The sequence below is a fragment of the Pterocles gutturalis genome, unplaced genomic scaffold, assembly GCF_000699245.1.
Source record: "Pterocles gutturalis isolate BGI_N339 unplaced genomic scaffold, ASM69924v1 scaffold17838, whole genome shotgun sequence".
Classification (NCBI taxonomy): Eukaryota; Metazoa; Chordata; class Aves; order Pterocliformes; family Pteroclidae; genus Pterocles; species Pterocles gutturalis.
Window position 1 is genome coordinate 1 of NW_010123479.1, and position 23,832 is coordinate 23,832.

A 23,832-nucleotide genomic window follows, 5' to 3' on the forward strand; every position below is an offset into this window, starting at 1 on the left:
CCAGACACGGGGAGGGAACATGGTACAAACACCACTGTGCCATTCAAATAAAGTGTTTCGAGTGAAACCCGCTGCCTCAACCCACACTGCGTCATGCAATACCAACAGCAAAACGCAATCATCCGTTTAAATTCAGCATTGTCAAAAAGCTATATTACTCTCACCTGTTAACTAATGTCACAGCTCAAGTGCTTTCACTGGAACTTAGAGGTGGCCACTACCTCACCTAACTGAAAACCAAAGCTTTCGGAAACAGACCTGCAGCCAGTGAGTTATATTTACAGGGCCAGTGCCTAAACCTTAATGATTCTTCTCAATTTGCTTGCATTCAGATCTTCAGAACATGAGCTTCCTCCCTTGCAAAATAAAAACAACTTTCTTCACTGATGTCAAGATTATTTGGTTTGAGACCTGTATTGAGAAACACAAATTTTAAGCAACTTGTTGGCATTAGGAAACAATATACAAACTTTTATTTGAAGAAATGTCTCAAATATGACAATAACTTTGGTCATGTTAAAAGGAGGCCATCCAAGAACGAATAAAAATGAGCTGCTTTATAAGCATGGCCACATACAGTATATTCAGATATTAGCTAATAGAAGCTAAGGATACACACATAAATAGGCCTTAGTACCATGCAAGTTCAACGCAATTTCATACATTCATTATAAATTTTCAGTTATTTTCATGCCAAATCACCTTTTGGATAAAAAGGTAAGAAAGAAGTAACATCTAAACGTGACCAAAACTGAACAGAAAAAAAAAATCGTAAGTACAGACATTTTTATTAAAAAGATCTTGAAATTACACCTGTTCAAGAAGTTACACCATCTCTGATCTCCTTCAGTGGGAATTAGTAGTGTTAGGCATTGTTACATATCAAAAAATACAACTCTGTTTTACAACATAGTACTGACATATTCAAAGTACTGTGCCAAATTATAAATAGTAAAATCAGGTTTTGAAGAATTTCAGTAGAAAGCAACTTATGCTCACACAAACATATGCACATAGTAGAGTTATGTAACAAAATTTTTACAAAAGGAAACAAATTTACCCCATGCCAGCCTGAATTACTGAGGTGGGATTCAATAGCTACTATGAAGACTGACGGTTCATTTCTTTAAATATATTAGTCTCTGGAAAAAATAAGACAAAAATTTACTTTCACCAGAATACACACCATTCTTCACTGACAATCCGTTTCTCAGTCACGACCAACAGAAGTCGGTCCTTATGAAAGTGGCTTTTTTTTTTTAAGACCTTGCAATAAAAAAATGGTCCACTAGACTTCAAAAATTCAATCAGTTTCTGCTCAACTGCAGAATACTCCTACGCATTGCTTCTACCTAGAGTAATCTTCATCATCTGTCATCTGTAATTGTAGACAGTCACATCTTCCACTGTGACTCAAGGTGCAGCTACAAGTAGAGAAGTGCTTAGATACTCAGTCACTTCAAACACACTTGTTGAAGACTGCTTCTAGTGCATAATCAAGTTGAAAATCCCTTTCCTGATCATAATGGTTTGTCAATAACTGTAACACCTAGAGTGAAAAAAAACAAAGGCATAAATCTTTAGGTAGTATTAGGAAAAAATCAAGAATATTAAGCTTTAATATAATATTTTGCAACCAGCATAACATCAAGAAACTGCACCAGCATCAGTGTTCTTATTTTCCCTAATTTCTCTCTGACAAAGTAGTCTGAATCACTGCAAAGTTCTGAAAGTTTCTGTGACTTGAAAAAATTTGCCGTTCCTCAAGTTTACTTTAATTTTGTCATCAGTGAAATATATCCTTACCATTCACTTAAATAACTCATTTGAGAAGCTGCAATTATTGAAGGAAAAGAATCCTGACACAGCTCTTGTTTTCTAAATACCAAATCCCAAAGAACCTCAAAATCGGATCCCCACAGATTGAGACACAAATCTTTTGTTTAAAAAAAAGGACTGGTCATACCAGAATAATCTTTCTGACTCATCACTTACGTGCTAAATCCCTCTTGAGTACAGTTTAATACCTTTTTTTCCCTTGCAGTGAGTAATTGAAGTCATCACTCAAAATGTATCTTCAGATTCTTCATACCCAATCTAGTATCTTAGGTTTTACCTCAGACAGGACTTTTTGCTTGGATGCTCTGTCAAGTTTCTTATCCTAGCTGTTATACTGTAAAAAGGTAAAAAGTCTGTTAACAAATATCTATACACATTACCTGCATAGCTCCTTCCTGTACTCATACAAGATGACACAACTGTCCATTTATCAGTTGTCGGATTATAATATTCCACTGTTGATAAATTACAGGAACCATCGTCTCCTCCAACTACATACAAGAGACCATTTACAGCACAAACACCTAAAAAAAATAAAATATGAAAATCAGCAATTAGCTTGTTCGCCCCATAAAAGCATGGTTTCTATTCTGCGACATCATGAAAGCAGCAGAAATCCAGCAACATGCCATTTACATCAAATTATATTACCACTATTTTAAAGTAATTGTTGCGTATACCTGCATTCCTTCTGCACATGTTCATGTCTGCAACGTGTTTCCACGTACTGGTGACGGGATCAAACACTTCAACACTTTTTCTTACCAAAGGACCATCATGACCACCTACTGCATACAATAAATTGTTTAACACACCAACACCTGTGAACATATGAAAATACTCAAAATTAACCAGAGAATGGTTTGACTAATATGAAGGAGAAACAACAGATACTATGTCCACTAGCATAAATCTTTTATCTAGTCAATTATTTCAGAAAACATTTGGGTCAGGATGCATTCAAGCAAAAGAAACTACAGCAAGACACTGATAAAATGTCTTGCATGTTCCTCTACCATATCGCTGCATACAAGGACCAGAGCTGTTCTGCAACAAAAGATTTAGAAAATTTTGGATGAAAAATGATGTGCAGGAAAATGAGGATTGTTGAAATTTAGGACTAATTAGAAGTGACAGTAAATGACACAGTGTGCTCAGCCAGCATAACGGAAATCTGACAAGATGATAAAGCATATGTGAATTTTTAGAAAGTTAAGAACTGTGCGGTACGGAGGATAAAAGCTGAATGGATAGACATTATACAATAGGGATGTTTCCACTGAAGTGTTGGAATACCTTGTAAACATATATATGAAACAAAAGTAAACGTTAGAGTGAGCACCCTCTTCCTCCAGGATTTCGAGAAGAACACCAAGCTTCAGTTATCAAAATATCCACAAGGTTATTAAAGGGTCTCCTTTACTCCTAGGGTGTCCTTGACTTTACAACAAAAGATTATCACTCCATAAGCTTGAGATGAAGGAATAAATATAGCTAGTCTGTATCTACTTGCTAACTGGGCTGCACATATTGAAAAGATGGTAATAGGGGAAGCAGAAAAGAAGGCCTGTTTATTTATTCACCACTTTATAAGGCACTATTAGAACCCAAACATAACATTTCAGAACTGCAGGGGTTTTTTTGCATTAAAACTTGAGAGTGATGGACCACAAAGACAACTGAAAAACCACTACTATGAAAGTACATTGGGAAATGTAATATATGTCACATATAAGATTATGAAACTCAAAGCTGAGATACAGATTTGCAAATATAGTTCTTAAAGGGTTCCATGGGAAGGGCACAGCTTCAAATCTTTATTAAAGGAAAAGAGCAAATATGAATGCAAAAGATCAGTTAAGTCCTTAAGAGAAGAGAAAAAAAAAAAAAAAAAAAAAAAGAGCTTGGATAAAAAAAAGAACCCTGAGACCTTAGTAGCCAGATGAAATATCTTTGAAAACATATCACTAATATTGTATGCAAGAGCCATTCCTTTATGGGGAGAGAAACGACTCCTGCTAGAATTTTCTTATTAAAAAGATAGATTTTAATAATTAAAAGAAAAGGGAAAGAAACGTGGAAGAGTTAATTGGTACTGCAAATCTGAAAAATAGCTTCTTAATAGGACACTGCTTTATAAATCATGCTATCTAATGCTTTATCAGTGATCCTCACTACGAACATTTCCTCATATCCTTCCCAGTTAATTTAATTCCTGGTTTATTGCTATTATTTCTAGCTATCGTGTCACAGTATAGTTTGACAGCTTTTCTTTCTCCCACTCTGATCACCCTTTATTAGACAGAATAATACAACATTCATCTTTTGGACCATTAAACGTTACAGAGCTAGATTTTTAGTTTAACTATATGATGTGATATAAAGCCCCCCACCCGGTCTTTGTGTATAGTTACCGACCTTGCTATTCAGTGCGTAGAGTTTTCCCTCTGCCACACTGCCATTTTTTCTTTGATAGCTCCTTATTTTCAATAATGTCCTCCATTCCTCTTTGGTGCTTCATTTTCCCAGTTTCCCAGTCCCAGTTTCCAAGTCCTACCTTATTTCTTGCTCCTTCCGTCTGTATCCTCTTGTTGCCGTCTTCCGAGTCCTCCTTTCTTTGTTATTTTTCTTTCCTGCCCATTTTTTCAGGACCCTGTCTTATCTCTCTCAGCCCTCCCAAATGGCCTACATTTGGATCTGAAGTTCCTCATCCCAATATGTTGCTGGAAACAGATCTCTCCCTGTATTGATCAACTGAGAAGCAGCTGGTACTAAAGAAGAGTAACTGAGGGTTAACCTCTGAATTTGCTTTTGAATGAAGCTGAAGGAGTAGGAACAGAAGAGATGGGCTTAAGTTCCTTGAGATGACCAGAGATGCAAAGGTCTAACAGAGGAACAAAATTCTCTTTAGTTAGCTCCCATAACACCACCAGGACTGACTGCCTGTTGAAACAGTTCTAGTGGTTTTGGATATTTGGCCACTACAGCCAAGGTCAATCAACAGTCATGATTTACACATTACCACCCACTCCTCCCCCACGCACAAATATAATTTTCCAAGTATTTAACAGAGTGACGTAGAAGAATGTTGATTATTTTACTCAATTATATGAATATGAAATAACTAATTACATTTACTTCCCTCGCCAATTGTTTTTTAATCAGAGGACAAGGTAAAAGTCAGCAGAGAGTTGAGTAAACAAACACGGTCCTGAACTCTGAGACAAGGGGAGAGAGGAGAGGGGCAGAAAGATCCCAGTAGTTAGTATATCTAAGGCACTAAATTTCAGAGTCGTAGAAGTAATTCAACATTTAAAAAAAAAAATCTGAAAATATCTAGTATATGAATAGGCTACAAGAACAACGATAGTTTGAAAAAACAGAATATTTTTTTTAAATGCTGAGATAAAATAGGTGTGCAGGCAGATTGCAAAACAAAGCTTTGTCACAACCCACCAACACCATTTGTCTTCATAATGATACTTGTAATTTGCCCATTTTATATAAATATTTTCCTCAAAACTTGCCAATATTAGACAGGAGTATTTAATGGTAACCTTGCTGCAACTCTGGCCAGTTTTTAATCCAGAATTTTAATCCAGAATTTACTTCCCAAGATGCAGACTGAGTAACTAGAAGTTTCACAATACATCTCTGCTTCCTTGAGATATAGTATATCATTAACATCATAGTTTTAGTTTAGAAACACAATCAAAATATTACTTTTAGCAATAAGAGACATAACCACTTGCTTGATTTTGTCAGGGTATAATGGAAGTATCACAGATTAAATACCTTTTTTAGTAATTATTTTAATACTTTTATATACTTCTTTTGAAATAATTTGGACTTAACATTATCAGATTAAAAACTATTCAGAGTTAATAAAGAATAATGGAAAGCAAGATGAAAAGTTGGGATAACTATTAATCATCTACTAAGCATACTAGAAGTCCATCCAGTTTTATTTGTAGCAACATATCTTCCAATTATGAGGCACATTAATGCAATCACCAGTAGATATTTAAACAGTGTTGCTAAGAAGCAGCATTGAGTACTTGGCAAAAAAGTTACTTAACAACTAAAAAAATGAACATTGAAAAATAATATCATGTAATTTGACTTGAAAAAGTCCATGGGAACACATCTAGAGAAATAAAACAACTTCTGCGAGTTGAAAAAACCTGAAATAACCAAAAGACAAATAGAGGACAGTGAACAGTAAATGAGATTTAAGTCCATAATATAAATAGTGAAAATGCTGAAGTCAATTTGGAGCTGTGGAAGCATCACTTCATTAAACAAAAGCAGAGTATCACAGGCCCTCTTGAGGTCTTTAAAGAGAAATATATACACACTCAGAATTGCAAAGAAAAAAAAATCTACAAAAAAATAAAAGGGGTTTGTAAGATTATAAAGAAATAAATGGATATACCTTGGCTAAACGATAAGGAAGGATAACATGTAGTAGCCTATACATATCCAAAGGATGTAAACACCAGGTGATGAGAAGAATTACTGAAGATGAAACAAAGGGTACGTAAGTGGAAGTAATAGGATGAAACCAGTAATACAAACTTAAGAATGAACAAGGACAAAATTTCCTGCAGTGAATCAGAATGCAGAACAAGTCCTCCAAAGAGGCAGAAATCTAGTCACAGTTCACACGTAAAGTCAACCTGAAAATGCTATTAGAAAAATCAGCCCTAAACTGCAAAGAGACATCTTTGAAGAAATGACATGTTTTCACCCTAGTCATCTAGATTTTGACACTTCAGCATTCCGGTGATATTAAACTGATTGTCAGAATCCATGCATATTAGTCTGTATGTTAAAAACATCAGAAGTTATGGGAAGAGGAGTAATGTGAAGAGTATGAAAAAGCAAGGAAAGATATTTACTTTAAACAGATTGAATCTTACTCTGTAGGACAGTTTTGTTTTTATAACCATCGGCCATCTAAGACTAACACATTCTATTAGACTCAGACTTTAGCTTACCTTTTATATTCTTAGATACATTTTAAAATTACAAATTTGTTTCAGTTTTACAAGGATAGTTGTTTCTTGTCCACTCACCTGCTCCACTCCGTCTAGTGCTCATTTCTGCCACATAGGTCCACTCGTTTGTATTAGCATCATAGCATTCTACTGAACTAAGGCACTGACGAGACGCCCCATCGTAGCCACCAACAGCATACAGTTTACCTAGAGGGGTAACCAACAGAAACCTACAAATTTCTAATGCACACAGACTATACTAGTACACAGGCTGAGGGGAAGTCATCATTCTCTGAATTAGCTACTAATCAGTACCTGTTGTCAATCAGTTACTGGGTTTCTATTTTTTGAACAGTTTAAGGTTGTACACTTTAGGATGTAAAAGACAGCCAATATCTAACAAGAACAAAGTGAGTCAAGAGATTTTGAATTGCCTAGCTGAAATATAAAGGCACTTTACCCCGTTTTTAATTAAGAACTGTTCGAAAGCAAGCTAATTCAAGTATCTCCAACATTGGAAGCTCGTAAACAAGCTTCCTAGAAATATCAAAAATTCAGAAGAAAATTACTTGCACAGTCTGCATTTTCAGATCAGAAACGGCAGTGGTTCCTCTGCAGTTAAAACACACACCTAAAACTATTTTAAGGCCCAAGAGCCAGCCCAGGTCTGCATTGTCCAAATGACATCCAGGCTGTCCACCGCTGCTGACTTGAAGTCAGCAGTTTTCCTGGCACTGTCCTTGAGATCGCCTCCAGCATGCAAACAGCAAGGTCAGCCACAGATAACAGAGTTGGCAGTACTGCAGTGCTACATCACTAAAGACCAATTTATAAGCTCATCACTATAGTAATCGGGCTCTCTAACTTTGCTGATATGCGTAACTTAGAGCATGCAGGCTGAGCGAGCTTTTCCTCCATTGGCCTCAGGCACAGTTGCAGCTCTGGAAAATTGAAAACAACTATGCTAAAAGCTGTTCAAAATCAACTAGAATGATCATGTATTGTTCATACCAAGTGAATTACAGGGTTGAGCAAAAGCATAGATCTGAAGTGTTTTCAAAAGTGAGAAAAGGTAGTAGGGTGAATGATTGCATTTCCCCTCCTCTTCTTTTTAATATCATTTGTCAACTTACCTCCAACAACACCTACGCCAACACTACTTCTTCTTGTGTTCATTGGAGCTACATGAAACCACTCATTAGTCTTTAAGTTGTAAACTTCGACTGATGATAAACCTATGAAGACAATATAACATTTTCTCTATAAATATAGGTGCAACATATTATCTACCTTCTGGAAAATTCTTCATATCTGAAAATACAAATTACTTCATTTTAAGGACGGCTAACTACAGTGCAAAAGGCACAACAGATGTCCTTTAGATAGCCGATTGTAGTCAACCCATTCTTGGTGTCTGAAAACAGGCAAATTAATAAAAGGTATTGTATAACTCCGAAAAATTCTTCCCTAGATTTTTTCTTTTTTTTTAATTAAGTCACAATGTTCTGTCCTACATACGCTTCAGCAATAGTTAAGGAAAAAGATCATCTCTGCACAAATGGTTTAATGCATCTGTGAAGAGAATGAACAGTATGTCCAAAGCCTTCCCACAGGTCAGAGAAAGATGTTTGTAATCCTATTTACAGTACATGAAAATGCAGAGGTATATTTCATATGCAAACAGGGCAAAAGAGACCAGGTAATTTTTCTGCTCACATCTTCCATGAGTTAAGGACTCTGACTGTAGAAGGCATACTGAAAGGGAATGTGTCAAAGATTCACTAGTCATTAAGTTTAAACTCTTAGATGGGAGCAAAGAGTCCACTGGTCAAGTAGAAAGATGTGATCACTAATGCACATTCCACAACACAAGAAACCAAGCATGAGGCTGGCCTAGCATCATCACAGCTAACAGGTACGAGACATTCAAATTTGATACAATTATGTCAAGAGTAGCCAAAGCCAATCAGCAGTGCGTAAAGGCAAAAAATACCTGTACTCCCATCAAATCCTCCCACAGCATAAAGAAGGCCATTTAATACAGCTGCTCCCAGTGTGCTTCTCCGGTCCTGCATATTTGCAACACTCGTCCACTGGTCCTTCACTGGATCATAGGAATCTACTGTGCGAACTCTCAAAGAGCCATTGAAACCACCAACAGCATAAACCATGCCTCCCATGTACACCATTCCTAGAACAGGGAAATGGGGAGGAAAGATGAGCGTTTTAGTCTCTTTGTCTTTTATTCCATACTGTCCTAAGTATGCAGATACTTGACACAATTTACAGCACTCACTACACTCATGAGGCTTTTGACAGTGTCCAAGAGCCACACTTCATTCAGATTAAGACTAGAAGTTCTGCCACTTTTTTTAACTAATAGCTCATATTTCTAAGTATCATGCTCACATAATTTCTTCTTGCTGCTCTCACCTGCTTTAATATCACATTTTGACATTTTTAATATCACTTCTGAATATTCTTCTTTTCATTAATAATAATATGGCATTTTAATAGTAAACTTACTATTATGGTGCATTAATATTTAATTTTTTTTATCCTCTGGATCTATGAGAGGTAATAAAGCAGTTTATTCTAGAGATTACAAACTGAAGCACAAATTAAAACCATGTTATCAAACTTGTATTGTTCCAGATTAGCAAGGAATTAGAATGTTAAGAATGATCACTGAAGTCAAGGCTTAGCCCTTCTCAGATAAGTATCTCAAGTACTCTTCCAGAGAACATACTATGCTTTACACAGAAGCCTAAATTCTGAAGTACGACCAATGGCAACAAAAAATTAGGCATCATCTACCCGCTCTGCATCTTCTGGAAGGCAATTCAGCCACCTGATGCCAGCGTTCTTCTTTAAAATCATAGCATTCAACACTGCGAATTGCCTTTGGTGCCTGTCCTCCAACCACCATCATCAACTAAAAAGGAGATAATATTTGTTAGTATTTGCACGTATGAGATCAAAAAAATGTTAAAGCAAGCTTCTGTACAAGAAAGAATTAAAAGATGTTTCTCCTAAATAAGAGATTTGAGTCTTGCAAACTAGGCAAAATTCATTTTTTTAAAAACACGTGCAATTTGTAATAATGTGTTTTTGTGACACATAATTCTGGTACAAAAACTTTTACTGGAATACCTAAGTGACGGTGATGCTCATGAAATCTCTTAAAATGGAGTTTGAAGAAATAAGTACGTTGGAAAAATAAGGGTCTTACTTTTGGAAGGCTAGCGGGTGTTCTCAATTTTGTTCGAGTGCTTTTCATCAATGCTCGTTGCTCAGTTGGCAGCAAGTGATACTTCATAGCTTCAATGAGGTAATCTTTACAGGCGCTGCTGTTCTTAACCAATATTTCCTCTTCAACTCTCTGTTTATTAACAGAAGTTTAACAAGGTCTGAGCATGTTAAGGAAGTAAAACACAAATCACAATCTGAAGTATAACAAAGCCTGTGTTATATCACACAAATGCAGATTACTCTCATTTTTAATTGTCATTTAACCACAATTAACACACAAATATATGCAGTCACTCAAATGAAAAAAATCTCAGAAGTTGATTCTCAATTAGTAAGTGGAAGAAACGGTGTTTGACAAGGTAAATAATTTTTCTTACAAACATGTAAATTTCTTGACTTTTCAAATAAAGAGAGTTCAAAACACTTTAAGGGGAAAGTAGTGGAGACTAATTTAACAAACTAGTAAGCCACTCCACAACAATAAAAAACACAACAGCAAAAAAAAACCCCCCAAAAAAACAACAAAAAAACCCCAAACCAAACAACCCCCAAAACAACCCAGACAAAGTGGAGGAAATCCATATCACAAAACCAGAATTTCTGAAGTAAACACTACAAACCTACTACTACACCTGCTAACCAATGTTAATAGTGAACTCATATTTTCAATCTGAAATATTTGTCCTACATCAAAATATTCACAATGAGCTTGTAAAATTTGAAAACATGTATTATAACTGAACCAGGTCAAGGAACATGTCCTTTGTGAGTAATTCCTAACCAACTTAAACAATAGATACAATTCTGAAGTTGAAAATTCACTTATGAAAACAAATCTTATGTCAAAGATTGTATTACAAAGGAAAGCTAACCTGTTCTCAGCAAAATAAATCATTCACACTACTAGTGTGGTATGACAAGTAGTCAGCCAAACAAACTACTTATGTATTTCATTCTCTATGTGGCAATCCCTCACTTGACTGTCCATGTGTGCACCTGCAGATGTGGTGGTGGCTGTCTGTTTACTTCTGCAATCAGTAACACACTCCATTACACTACTGTTTAAATTTAAAATTATCTATCTGGTATTAAAAAAATAAACAGAAAGGTTCACGTGCAGAAGAATTAGTATTCCTTTTTTGCTTACCTGAACTAAATATTCCCGGGAAAGCAAAGGCAGCCGAACATGCTCCATCAGGCGTGCCATTAGCTCCTGCCTTACATCTTTGTCATGGTTTACCCATGCTATCACTGCTTCAAACACCTTTCAGAAAACAAACAAATGCAAGTCCCTTGACTCACAAGTTCATAAGTATGAAAATATCAGTGTGCCTCCAAAAAAAGCTTTTGCTTATACTAAAATTCCTAACGTTAAGAAAAGACGATTACAGCTCCCCTTATTTCTGTATTTATCCACTACAAAATTCTGAAGATGCATTAGCCAGTCTCTTTTTATATCACTCCTCTAATGTTATTTCAAGGATAGCTATCCTACATCGACAAAATGCACACAGTAATTTCATTGATACTGAAAACCCAATAAAACTAAGCAAACAAACACCACTGCAGCAGCAAAGGAATCAACCTGTCACATGATCATTCAAGTGACTTATCATCACCGAGCCTTACCAGGAGAAGCAATCCCAAGCCAAGTTTCTCCTCTATTGCACAGCAGCTCATCATACATTAGAGCACTAAAACCTTAATTATACTCCACAGAAGCAGCATCACATGTATCAAAATTATAGGTCTGGACCTTCAGGGTATTACGGGGACAGCATCATGACTCTGCTAGTTGCAGTTTAAGCAGATAGTTCTTAGACTCAAAGTTCTGAAAAGGTTTTAGCACAAAACACTACCTAGCCATACAAATCAGTATTCAAACATGCTTTTAAATACAGTTTACTCGTTTGAACAGAGGTGTTAGTACCTCTATATGATCCAAAAAAACCCCCAAAAAACGCAACATATTTTAAATTGATCACAACTGTATTCAAAAGCTCAAAATTATTATATCTACAACCTTAAAAACATTAGAGGTTCAAAGAGATGCACTGGGCTCACTGAAGGTCACAGACTTTCAAAAATGGCTTCAAAAGAATGAGATCTAGCTAAAGGTCAGCCAACACATATTTAAACTCAAGTTTGGTTATACCAAGCTACCTAGCCATCTCCCCTGCAACCCATGTTTGTTCAGTTTGGCTATAGAGCCCACATATACATACAGAATTGTAATACCCTTGTGGGACTGCTGATGTTAAAGTTGGTAGATGGCATGTACTTGCTCTACAAACTACTATTTTTTGAGTTATTTATCCCTTGATAAACCAAACTCCTGTGTATGTGACTCACAACATGTGCTCTATTTGTTCTGCTTGGAGAATGAATTTTCATTTAATTTAGTTTCCTTTTTTTTTTAAAGAACAAAGGCTTATGTGATTTAATACAGTTTCAGGACTTTTAAGAGTTGAGATTAATTTTCAGCATCAGACTGACAACACTTCTGGGAGGAATCCTTTACACTTTTGGAAAAAATCCATTAAACATGAGCACAATACATGCCAAATTTCACCAAGGAAACAAAGAATGCATTCAAACAAGTAAGTGTACAAGAGCAGTAAGAGCAAGCTCGCTCCCTCTCATCCAAAAGGATAAAAAGAATACTAGGATACAGATGGTCTTACCTTCTCTTCTGAGGCAATTGTGAGTTTGTCACTGGATATAAGACTGCACACCTGCTCTACACCAAGATTGAGGTATTCTTCACTAAGTACAACATCAGAAAAGTGCTGTTCTGTTTGGAGGAAAAGAAGTACTGTAACATACACTGCTGAATGTGTCTCGCAACAAGCATTAAAGCAGCAGAGGAAAAATAGAGGAAAACAAGTCAATATGCATTCTATTTTGTCATATCTAGAAGCAATAGCTTAACTGAAAACATTTTATGTAAGTTAAGCTTGGTCTCACAAACAGCTTTTATAATTAAAGATTCTTTAAAATAACTGAAATACTAAAACATATCATACTAAAAGTAGCAATCATCGCAATTTAACTTTTTCAGCATTGCATCATCTCAGTACTTGGCCTTGTTAATTACTTAAATCTCATTTTGCTAACTTTGTACACACAAATACAGCAAAAAAAGATTCCAGAAAAAGAATATGCCTTCCATGCTGCTGACAAACATGTTTTAAACCTGCAGTTCAACAAGAACAATGGTTGATTCATTAGAACTACCCAGCAGTTTTCCGGTCTAATGTGGGTCAAATCAAACAATAGGATCCTGCTGCATCTCTCAGAGCTTCTCCAAGGTCATAGAATAGACCATAATGGCACAGATAGAAGAATAGAATAAACCATTTCAGTTGGAAGGGACCTACAACGATCATCTCGTCCAACTGCCTGACCAATTCAGGGCTGACCAAAAGTTAAAGCACGTTATTAAGGGCATTGTCCAAATGCCTCATAAGCATTGACAGGCTTGGGACATTGGCCACCTCTTTAGGAAACCTGTTCTGGGAGAAGAGCTCAGCACCTCCCTCTCCACTTCCCCTCCTCAGGAAACTGTAGAGAGAACTGAGGTCATCCCTCAACCTCCTCTTCTCCAAACTAGACAAACCCAAAGTCCATAGCTGCTTCTCATAGGACATGCCTTCCAGCCCTGTCACCAGCTTTGTTGCCCTCCACTGGACACAGTTGTAAAAATATTACATATCACAATCTCTACAACACGTAGAAGATATGTAATTTTTCCTCAATTTTTTTAATGCCTCAACTTAAAACTGACAAAATCCAATGTTTTTGTTGTAGAACCCATCATTTTCTTTTAACATAGAGCATGTATCTTCAGCAAGTTGTCACTCAATTATTCAGTGGTCCTCTCCCTTCCTTAAAATGCTTTTTAAGCCATTCAGTTGCTTTAAAAGTAACTCCATCCAGTTAGCTGTTATTTTTCCCCCTCTTCAACTATTCTTAACAGAAGTTTGAAGGGACAACTGTTACTGGGAATTTAAGAATTCACTCAAAATTAGAAGTAAAAAAAGGTCAAACATATTAAAACTAAAGAACTTTTTAAAGCCTTTGCTATCACTCCACTAGTGCTAATATAGTTAAGATTCCATGCTTGACAAAAGTTTTAAGCTGTGAAAAAAAATTAAAGAATGCTGAATGCTTGCAGATCAAGAAGTCTAAATTTTTCAGGTCAACTTTGCAGGGTACAACAGCTTTTTTTGCACTGTACTAAAGATTAAAGAGCATAAAAAGATAAATCTAACACAGAAAAATTCTTATCCTTTATCTAGTTCAGCATCCAGTTCCTTGAAACAGGCGGCACAATTTCTTCAGACAAAAGTCCAAGAAAAAAATATATATGAAAAGTATAATAATAAAACCTCCTCCATAAAGGTCTCACTGTAACCATGAAAGATTAGAAACTGGTAGCCAGAAGGATTGTATTTTACATTAGAGACATTCTACTAGACAATGAGTTTAGTGAGATACAGTCCAGTCCCCTTGAATCCTGTTAAACTCTTGACTTTAGTACCTTCCTACAATGATAATCCCACAGTCTCATTAAACAAAACGCCTCACATCTAAATTTAAGACCCACTTTACCGGTTTTCAGTTAATATTCAGCCTTATGTTCTAATGCTGAATATGACGATAGGGATAGCCAAAACCTGTCTACTCAAAAACATTAATTATTCTATATTCCTTTTTAGCTTTCATCTCTGTGTAAAGTAGATGGTCATTGCCTTTTCAGTCCCTCATTCTACTAGCCTTTGCATTCTTGCAATCATCATCACTACAAGTCCCTCCAATTCTGCAGCATCCTCTTATGACAGTCGTGTACTATTTTCTGCCGTATTTCAGGCAATAGGAGAGAAAGGATGAGGAGAAATATTATTGATTTCTATAACACCACCATTACTTTTCCTTACAAATCTTTAAGTCTATTTGTTTTTCAGATTACAAATATGCAGTTTCTTAAGATTAAATAGAATTTTCCGATGTACACTTATTGAAATAAGTATCTGATTAATTTTACTGTTTGCATATGGCAAACAGAGATTGAGAAAGGGAATTTGCATAAATTATTTTTATAATAAACTCAAAATTTCAAGTGACAATACCACAAAACAGCATGCCTGACTGCTGTCAGAAGCTGAGTTAGGAAGCAAGCAGGAAGGGGAAGCAACACTCATCCAAATCTCAAAACTGAGGCTCAGAGGCTGTGTTTATCTTCCCTTGAGAAAGCCAATCCAGCAATGGATCACATCCAACAGGATACACTTTGTAAACTAGAAATACTCAGTTGGTTTTATAGACTCATATACAAAAAGCGTTGCTTTTAAAAAGTTGATTTAGATTTATGACATGCTTTAAATAGGAAGACATCCAGCCTCTAAACCAGAAGAACAAAAGTTGAAATTTTTCTAAGTAATGCAATGAATGTGAGGCTGTCTCCTGTTTTCATGCTAGGAAGAGAAATGTAGAAGAAAATCTGAAAAAAATAGACAGTACTTGAACAAAAAGTAAGGCCATTTTACTGGATGTCAGCCTCTGCGCTTAAAGCATAAAACAAGGCACAGGGCCAAGAGAAGAAAGAAAAGTGAAAAAAGGGAGAAATTAAAACAAACTGTTTAGTCAATAGCTACAGGCTCAGGTTCTCAAACAATACCTGGCAACAAATCCTCAGCTGAATGAATTGTAGAAAAGAGAGAAATAGGAAAGTAGATTGTTATATAAATTTTAATAATCAAAAAAAGAGGTAAGGTGAAATCACTTGTCTGTTAAGAACCAGAACTCTTGTTGTCAAGGAGACCGTCTTAACTGGTTGATAGACAACCTTTTGGAAGAAGCCAATTGAAATTATAGGCAAATGGATTACTCAAATTTATTAGAACGTTAAAAAGAACAAGGAAATACAAAAACCACCAATAAATCTGCCAATGGTAATTTATCTAAAAGTGTTTAAATGTTGAAGACAGAAGGCATTATTTTATTATATATCAGAATAACACTTATCAAATTCAAGCTTTTTGTTCTCTTTTAAGAACAATATTAGCATCTTTGAAATAATGATTCAGTACTAAATGATCAAAAATCCCACTTAAATCCTCTTTTTTTCCAGTAACTATGAGAGAAAAATAGTATGGGGGGTGTGCGTATTTCTTTGCCTTCTGGGTTAGGATTTGTCTTATCCCATATTATTGCTCACATCCTGAAAGCTTCGATGATTTGGACATATCAACATCAAACATCATGAAACTTATGACATGATTAAATATTTCATGAATCTGTCCCCTGCAAGATCTCAAATTAGCTTGGTTTTTATTTGTTGCATTAGGTAACATACTTCTTTCTTCATGAATGTCTCCTAGAGAAGCAAAAAGATAGAATTATCTGTCTGGAAGTTTTTGTGAGAGAACAAAATGCTTAATTTTCTTTCCACACAGTGTGCAACTCTAACAAATTCATATTGGAATCCTGCCCCACTTCTTGACACTTTACCCAGACATTGAAGCCAGCTGGCTCCAGAGTCAGGCAGCCTGGAAACAAGCTGGCTTAGGAGATACAAAGGCTTGACTCCCAAATTTCCACTTCCTAAGGAAGTAGGATTCTACTTGCTTATTATCAAAACTAACATCTGCCTTTAAAAAAAAAAAAATCCCTTCCATTTTAGGACATTTCTAAAATAACTGTTCCAATTGCATATGAAAAACAGATTTTCACATTTTAGAGAGAGTTTCTATTTGAATAGCTGAAGATCTGTCCTTGTCTGGCCTGTACCAGTAGGATGCAACTTACCATTTCCCTTAGCATAGCTTCAGGGACAAACTGAAAGGACAAAAAGAAAGTTCTTAACAACATGAAAGGGGCTAGTAACAAAATGTTTGCAAGAATAATAAATAATGCCATTGTGGAGAGTAAAGGAAGATAACAGAAGCTAAGAGTACCACTTTTTGGTATTTTTCATCATGAGTCTGGAGACACATAGTCTGCATACACACAGCAGCACTAAGTGCTTGACCTACCTCTTGTGTCTGAAAGCCACACAGTCTAGCTGGCCATAAAGATACTGTCACTAATTTTATATTTTTCAATTACATAGGAGGGAACAATACATCTGAAATCTGCATAGGGCATTTTATGCTATAAACAGCTGTGGATTAATTCAAACACTATTTCACTCATTTATATACCTACAGTCAGACTTTCCCTAGCTTAACTGCCTTTACTAAATGGAATAAACAAATACAGAAGCAAAGGTCTGCTGACGTTCCCTCAGATTAAAAACATTTCAGAGAATCATGGTGGCCAAAAATAAAAGACTATAACCCATCATCTCCTTTATGTTTTATCACAGTGGCTGTTGTCAGCATTTGTCTCCGTGTATGACATTGTTGAAGACTGCCTGAATTTCTGTTCCATCATTAATTGGCTTCAGTCATTTTCTAACATTCTTCTGAGGTGTTCCAGCAGCTGATGACACTTTAAAAGATTTCTGGAAACAGATATTAATAATTTGTACACTTTCAGAAATCCTCTCCCAAAGATCTTCCCAAAGCCACATTAACACATATGAGAAACATGGCTAAAGGTTACCACTGCCAGAGGGTGCAGCCAGAAATCCAGAAAAACCCTTTGTATTTCCTAGATCTTTTCATGACAGTAATCCAATGTCTAATAATTTGTGAAACAAAATATTACAATCCAATATCTAGAGTCTCATAAGTGTCTTTTGTCTGGTTTAGGACAACGATTTCTGTCCCACAAAACAGATGATGATTTTTTTATCAATTAAATGGAGTACCGCATCTTTCTGATGTGAAAATGCTACAAGACCTTTTAAAAACATCGCTTCTTTCTGAACTGACAACCTCTTGTTTTACAGCAATGTAGAGCATGGGAGCTTGGAAACATGTGAGCCTTACGTTCACTTAAAATAACAATGACAACTTCTCAAGCAGAGGAAACAAAAATATGTAGCAAGAAATAATTTTTAAAGTGGGGTTTTTTTTTAATTATTGTTTCATTTCACAATGTCATGTTGTGGGGTTTTTTTTGGCTTGGGACAAAAAGTCTTTGCTAATGGCCTAACATAATACACCCGTCAAGCAGGAGCCCAGTCTTATTGTAAAGCGGTACACACAAGCTCTGCCAGTTGGAGAATCACATTTTTAAAAAATCTGATTTACTTGTCAATCTTATGCTTAAATAACTGCTTTTGAGAACACTATGAAATTCATAGCAGCCAAGGTAACAGAAGCATAGCAACAGACGTTGCTACTCAGAACAGAATCATAAGAACGATTCTGCTAACTAACATCCTTTCAATCTTACGCATACAAATGCACACAAGAATAGTCTACAGAAGACATGCATGTTCCAAGTCTAGTCAGGGCTCAAAGTTTTAGACTTGGAGCACCAGAATCCAGAACACTGTGTCCCATGGTTAAGTACAACACGGCAATCCCTGCTTCACAGCGCATATGAAGATCCCCTGACAAAAGCTTCTCCAACCTCTCCTCATCATGATGCTAAAAGCCAAGAAGCTTTAGTGTGTAAAGCTGGTCATACAAATGTCACATGTCTTCCACAGGGAATCCAACGTTTGCAAACCATGTACTGGCATATGTGGTTAGTGGAAGTACATTATTATTCTTTGGTTACAACAAAGAAATTTGTCAAGGCCTAAGCGCTGCACAAGTGTCTCTCTAGTCCAAGATGGCACACCCCTCTTAGTTCTCCCTTTTCCTATAGATATCTTTCTTTTGATGGTGGATTAATTTCCTTCCCCTAAGGTTTTCTATTTACCATTCCTACCGCTTATCTTACTTAGTGAATTCCTAGAATCAAACCCCCTTCCTTCACTAAAAGGCTTTACCAATCAATCTTCAGATTGTACGTAACATTACCACAACTATAAAATGCACCATGTTCCCAGGAACAATTGTTATTTTGTGAACATCCTCTAAGGTTGCAGAAGATGCATCCCAGGCTAAAATTGAGGAGCGATGCTTATTGACTAGCAGCATTCATGCCACATGCTCTCCGTAGGAATCCTCTCACAAGGGGGAGAGCAGCCTCATCTCTACATAGTCCTCCCTGACTGCAAGCGCGACAAGATCCGGAGCAAGGCTGCTTTCTGGAACATCATGAGAACAGGTAGAACCTCAGAAAGTTTAATTGCAACAGAAGCTAACTCCAAGTAATTTGGATCATCTCCACTATTTTCAGGCCTCTCTCTCTGTAGGAATAATAGATGCATATCAATTACTCCTAAATTACAGAAATCTCACATTCTGCTACAGGAGGGACCAACCCCACCACAGGATCACAAAGCACCGATTTTAATGAAAGTTGTGTTTTAATCTCAGTGGAAGAAATTTCCAGAGTTTCAGTTTTCTAACCACTTCTGATCTACATTGGCATCCATTTGTTTTTATGCTATCATTGTCTATTAGCAGAAGCATCTTCCTGCCTCTTTTCCTAAATATAAAATAGCAAGTGTAACAAAATAAGGACTGGTAGAAGTTAAACATTCACATGCTTTTAATTTTATCTAGCAGGGAAATATTTACACTGCTTTTTCAATCTAATAATCATCTTCTGTACACATTCTAGTTTCTGAAGCCTTAATCCCGAAATGCGTGCTCCTGGGAGTTTAGCTGTCTGTGATGCAAGGCCTAATTCTGAAATGGCACAGAAACATACCTTTGTCTCAGACTTTTGAGAATTTTTTTTTTTAAGTTGTAAGAAAGAGCCTTGACAAAGTACAAAGAGCCATTTGAGATAAGAACGGGGAAAAAGAAGCTATGATGGCTGTAAAAAGCTTGAAAATTCAAGAGGAAAAACATTGACCTGAAAAGGTATAAAACTATACAGAAGAAAAACAGGGAGCCAGCAGACAGAAATCCAGCAACACTAACAATCAGCCCGTTCAAGGAGAAAAGGAGGCCAATCCTGCCTCTCTGTGCACTTTTACCAGGAGTACTGAGCATGTTGGTGCTCAGCCTATTAGCTTGCAAGTCCCAGGGAGAACCAACAAATAGCTTCCTTCTCCTTTTCCCTTGTGTGTATCCTGCTTGCAGAGTCTCTCTGAGCATAGCAAAGGATGCCTGACCAAAATGACACTGAGAGGGGAGGGTTACAATCTGGACTCAGTTCCTTTGCTCTCAAATACATTTAACAAATATTGTGCTCAAGGTCTTGTCAGGGAGATTTTGTATCTCTAGAAAACAATCTATATAAAGGGTAGCTTCGACCACTAAAATGAACAAAGATTGTTTAGAAGTAATGGAAGTAGTTTAGAAGTTACTATGGCATAATCAGAGTTGGAAAAAATAATTTAAAATTCAAAATTAAGCAACAGCTGTAATAAATCATGTTCCCTAAAACATTAAAAATCTGAACATTAACTCTAGTTAATAAATGTGAGCTTTGCTTCCTATTGCATAAAAGGTCAAAAATATGATAGCTTTTTGGATTTTATATTATATTACTCAAAGACAAAAAAATTACTTTTTGCATAATAATCTACATACAGTTATTACAAATTCATTTAGTCACATACACATTAGAACTTCCCTAGTAAGATGCACATTACAAAAGAGTACTTTCAAAACCAACCTGCATAGCTTTTTAATTTTTTTTAAATTGATACATAAATACACTAGATTAAAAACTTCTGAGTATGGCTGATGCATATACCTCAGTTTCACAATTAAGACAGCAACCGCGGATTCTGTTGATACCTAATCATTACGTTTGCTGCATTTCTGTTTTTTCCTGAAACATCCATTCTTGACAGAGATACATACTATAATCTCCTGGAAGAGGGAAAAAAAAAAAAAAAAAAACCAAAAACACAACAGAAAAACCAACTATACCAGAAAACAGATTTTCTAGGAATTAAGCCAACTGAAAGCATTCATCAAAATTCTTCTTTTTATGAGATCTAAAAGTACTCAAGACAATAAAAAGCATATTATTTGGACCTAGACATATGAATTGAAGCACTTAGTGCTCTATTTCAGGTAAATCTTCAGTTTTAACTCCGTATTAAATTTAATGATGCTAGTTGGTTGCGGTACATTTTAGAAAAGTTCTGAAAAGCAATAAAATAATGATTTTTTTTCCTGCAGCCTTATCAGGATATTTCTCTTTTCTGTATTGCTCTCATACAAAGCCTGACAGAGTGCTAGGGATTAAAGAAGGCAGCTCAGACAGCGCAATGCAATGAAGCAGCTCACACCCTGACTACGCACAGTATATTTATCTCAAGAGTAAGAACAGACTGTGCATTGCTTTAAAATTCACCACGCAGATACAGCAAAAACACAGTAGGAGTTGAGCTGGCAGCTCGTGGTACGGGCCAGCAGGACTCCAAGAATACAATGACAAAAAGGGAAGCATAGACAAGGAAAGTGCTTTCTGAAGGAATTTGACAGAAATGGAAGGTGGTTTGATTACGGGGGAAAGAGAAAGTTAGTTCCAAGCACAAAAAGTAATAGAGAGAGATATGAAATAAAAGATTCAAGTGAGGGCAATACTGCTGAACTTGCTCTGCCAGGATCCAGTGGGCAACTGGAAATACCAAGAATGAGAGGTTGAAATTTGATCCAGGGGGAAAAGGAATACTGCAAAAGTAGTAAAATTACCTTAGCACACAGAAAGAAATTTATGGCAGAGATCAAATTATATTGCAGCAAAAGGGAAACATGATGTAGAACAGATTTGTGAGGGAGGGAGGGAAGAAACAAAAATAGAGGAACATGCAACTGAGTAGTTGAGAGCAAATGGCAGAGGAGAGTTAAAGTTGTCAAGTTTATGAACCTGAATGACTGGTAGAACACTGAAGTCACCAGTGACAAAGAAAGACAGGGAGAAGGGAAAGATGATTAGATGGAAAGCAAATCAGTTTTGCTGAACCTGAAGCAGCAATGAAACATCCAAGAGATACTGAAAGACAGGAAAAGACTGGGCAGATAGCGCAAGCTGCATGTAAGGAGGCATACCTGAGAGCCACCCTCAACCTCTGGCAACCCACGACTTCTGAATTTCCAAACAAATTTGTCCCACTCTCTGAATATTCACTGCCAAAGCTCTAATCAAGATATACTACTTTGCTGGCTAGTAAGGTAAACACTACAAAAGAGAGGGGGTTTTTCACTACAAAAACCATCCATTAAAAAGTAATTCCTCAGTGTAACATCTTCAGTCTCAACTCAAACATCAAGAACCCAAGGCACTCCACATACAAAAGAACAGTAAGATCATTGCTACTTGAACAGATTAAAACCCTTAGTTTTGATTACAGTGTTACACTACCAATTTACAAGCTTACACAATGTTTTATTTTTTAGTAATCTACATTATGCAACCTTTCTTGGAATCAAGAGCAGTCAAACAAGGTTTTAATTCATTACCGATTTAGTAATACTTTATCTGAAACTACCTGTATATCAGTTTCCCACAGCAAAAAATGTATTTGTAATGTAAAGAAAAAGTATTTTAGGCTTCAAAGAATCATAGAACTGTAAGCTAGAAAGAACTTCAAGGCATCTAGTTTTGAACACAGATGTGATTTATATCAACCAAAATCAGAAGTTAGTCTAACCAGTTTTTTTTTTTTACAGCTGCCTAACAGTGGAGAGTCAATAACTTCCACAGACAACTTGCCTGATCCGTGTCACTTTTACAGTTTGATTTTTCCTCAATATATGAAACAGCTTTAAAAATATCTCACAAGTTGAGCTCACTCATTCTCAGTCATTTTTACACACAGTAAGACTTGCCTTCCTTCTCAGCCTCCTAGCCTTTTAGTTTCTTGACTGAAAGGACTCTCCTCTCTCATAGTCTTTGTCATAGGTCAGCCTGTTTTCTTAATATGTTCATGTTAGACATCCTCAGATTCATTTCTGCCTGTCTGCATCCGTCTTAAAGTTTGTTTTGGCATTTTTCCACCAAAAGCCTCACCAGCATCAAGAAAAAAGGAATAATTATTCTCCTTTCTCCTTCCCATACAATGCTACTAGTACTCCATCACAGAATCAGAATTGCTTTTTCATTCACAACAGCAAGTAAAATGAGAATCTAATTTTCAAAATGTCAAAACTTGACATTGATTGAGTGCACCCCCAGCAAGTTTGCTGACAACACCAAGCAGTGTGGTGTGGTGGACATGCTGGAGGGAAGGGATGCCATCCAGAGGCACCTGGACAGGCTGGAGAGGTGGGTCAATGCAAACCTCATGAAGCTCAACAAGGCCAACTGCAAGGTCCTGCACGTGGGTTGGGGGAATCCCAAACACAAATACAGTCTGGGAGCAGAACGGATTGAGAGCAGCCCTGAGGAGAAGCACTTGGGGGTATTGGTGGATGAGAAGCTGAACATGAACCGGCAGTGTGCGCTTGCAGCCCAGAAAGCCGCATCTGAAGAAGTGTGACCAGCCGGTCGAGGGAGGTGATTCTCCTCCTCTACTCTGCTCTCGTGAGACCCCACCTGCAGTAATGCATTCAGTTCTGGAGTCCTCAGCACAGGAAGGACATGGACCTGTTGGAGCAAGTCCAGAGGAGAGCCACGAAGATGGTCAGAGGGCTGGAGCACCTCCCCTATGAGGACAGGCTGAGAGAGTTGGGGTTGTTCAGCCTGGAGAACAGAAGGCTCCAGGGAGACCTTATGGCAGCCTTCAAGTACTTAAAGGGGGCTACAGGAGAGATGGGGAGGGACTCCT

General features: G+C 36.7%; 1 protein-coding gene across 1 annotated transcript in view; it reads right to left on the minus strand.

The window, feature by feature from the left end:
• Window positions 1–441: 441 nt before the first annotated feature.
• Window positions 442–23,832, minus strand: part of KLHL2 (kelch-like family member 2) — a 59,757-nt gene continuing 36,366 nt past the window's right edge. Inside the window, exons 5-14 of the mRNA XM_010077927.1 lie at window positions 12,776–12,885; window positions 11,239–11,355; window positions 10,072–10,221; window positions 9,657–9,774; window positions 8,833–9,030; window positions 7,973–8,074; window positions 6,918–7,046; window positions 2,520–2,660; window positions 2,220–2,363; window positions 442–1,549 (exon numbers count right to left, since the gene is read on the minus strand). Of these exons, the coding sequence (XP_010076229.1) occupies window positions 1,521–1,549; window positions 2,220–2,363; window positions 2,520–2,660; window positions 6,918–7,046; window positions 7,973–8,074; window positions 8,833–9,030; window positions 9,657–9,774; window positions 10,072–10,221; window positions 11,239–11,355; window positions 12,776–12,885 (1,238 nt within the window). The 3' untranslated portion in view covers window positions 442–1,520. The remainder of the gene's footprint in view (window positions 1,550–2,219; window positions 2,364–2,519; window positions 2,661–6,917; window positions 7,047–7,972; window positions 8,075–8,832; window positions 9,031–9,656; window positions 9,775–10,071; window positions 10,222–11,238; window positions 11,356–12,775; window positions 12,886–23,832) is intronic.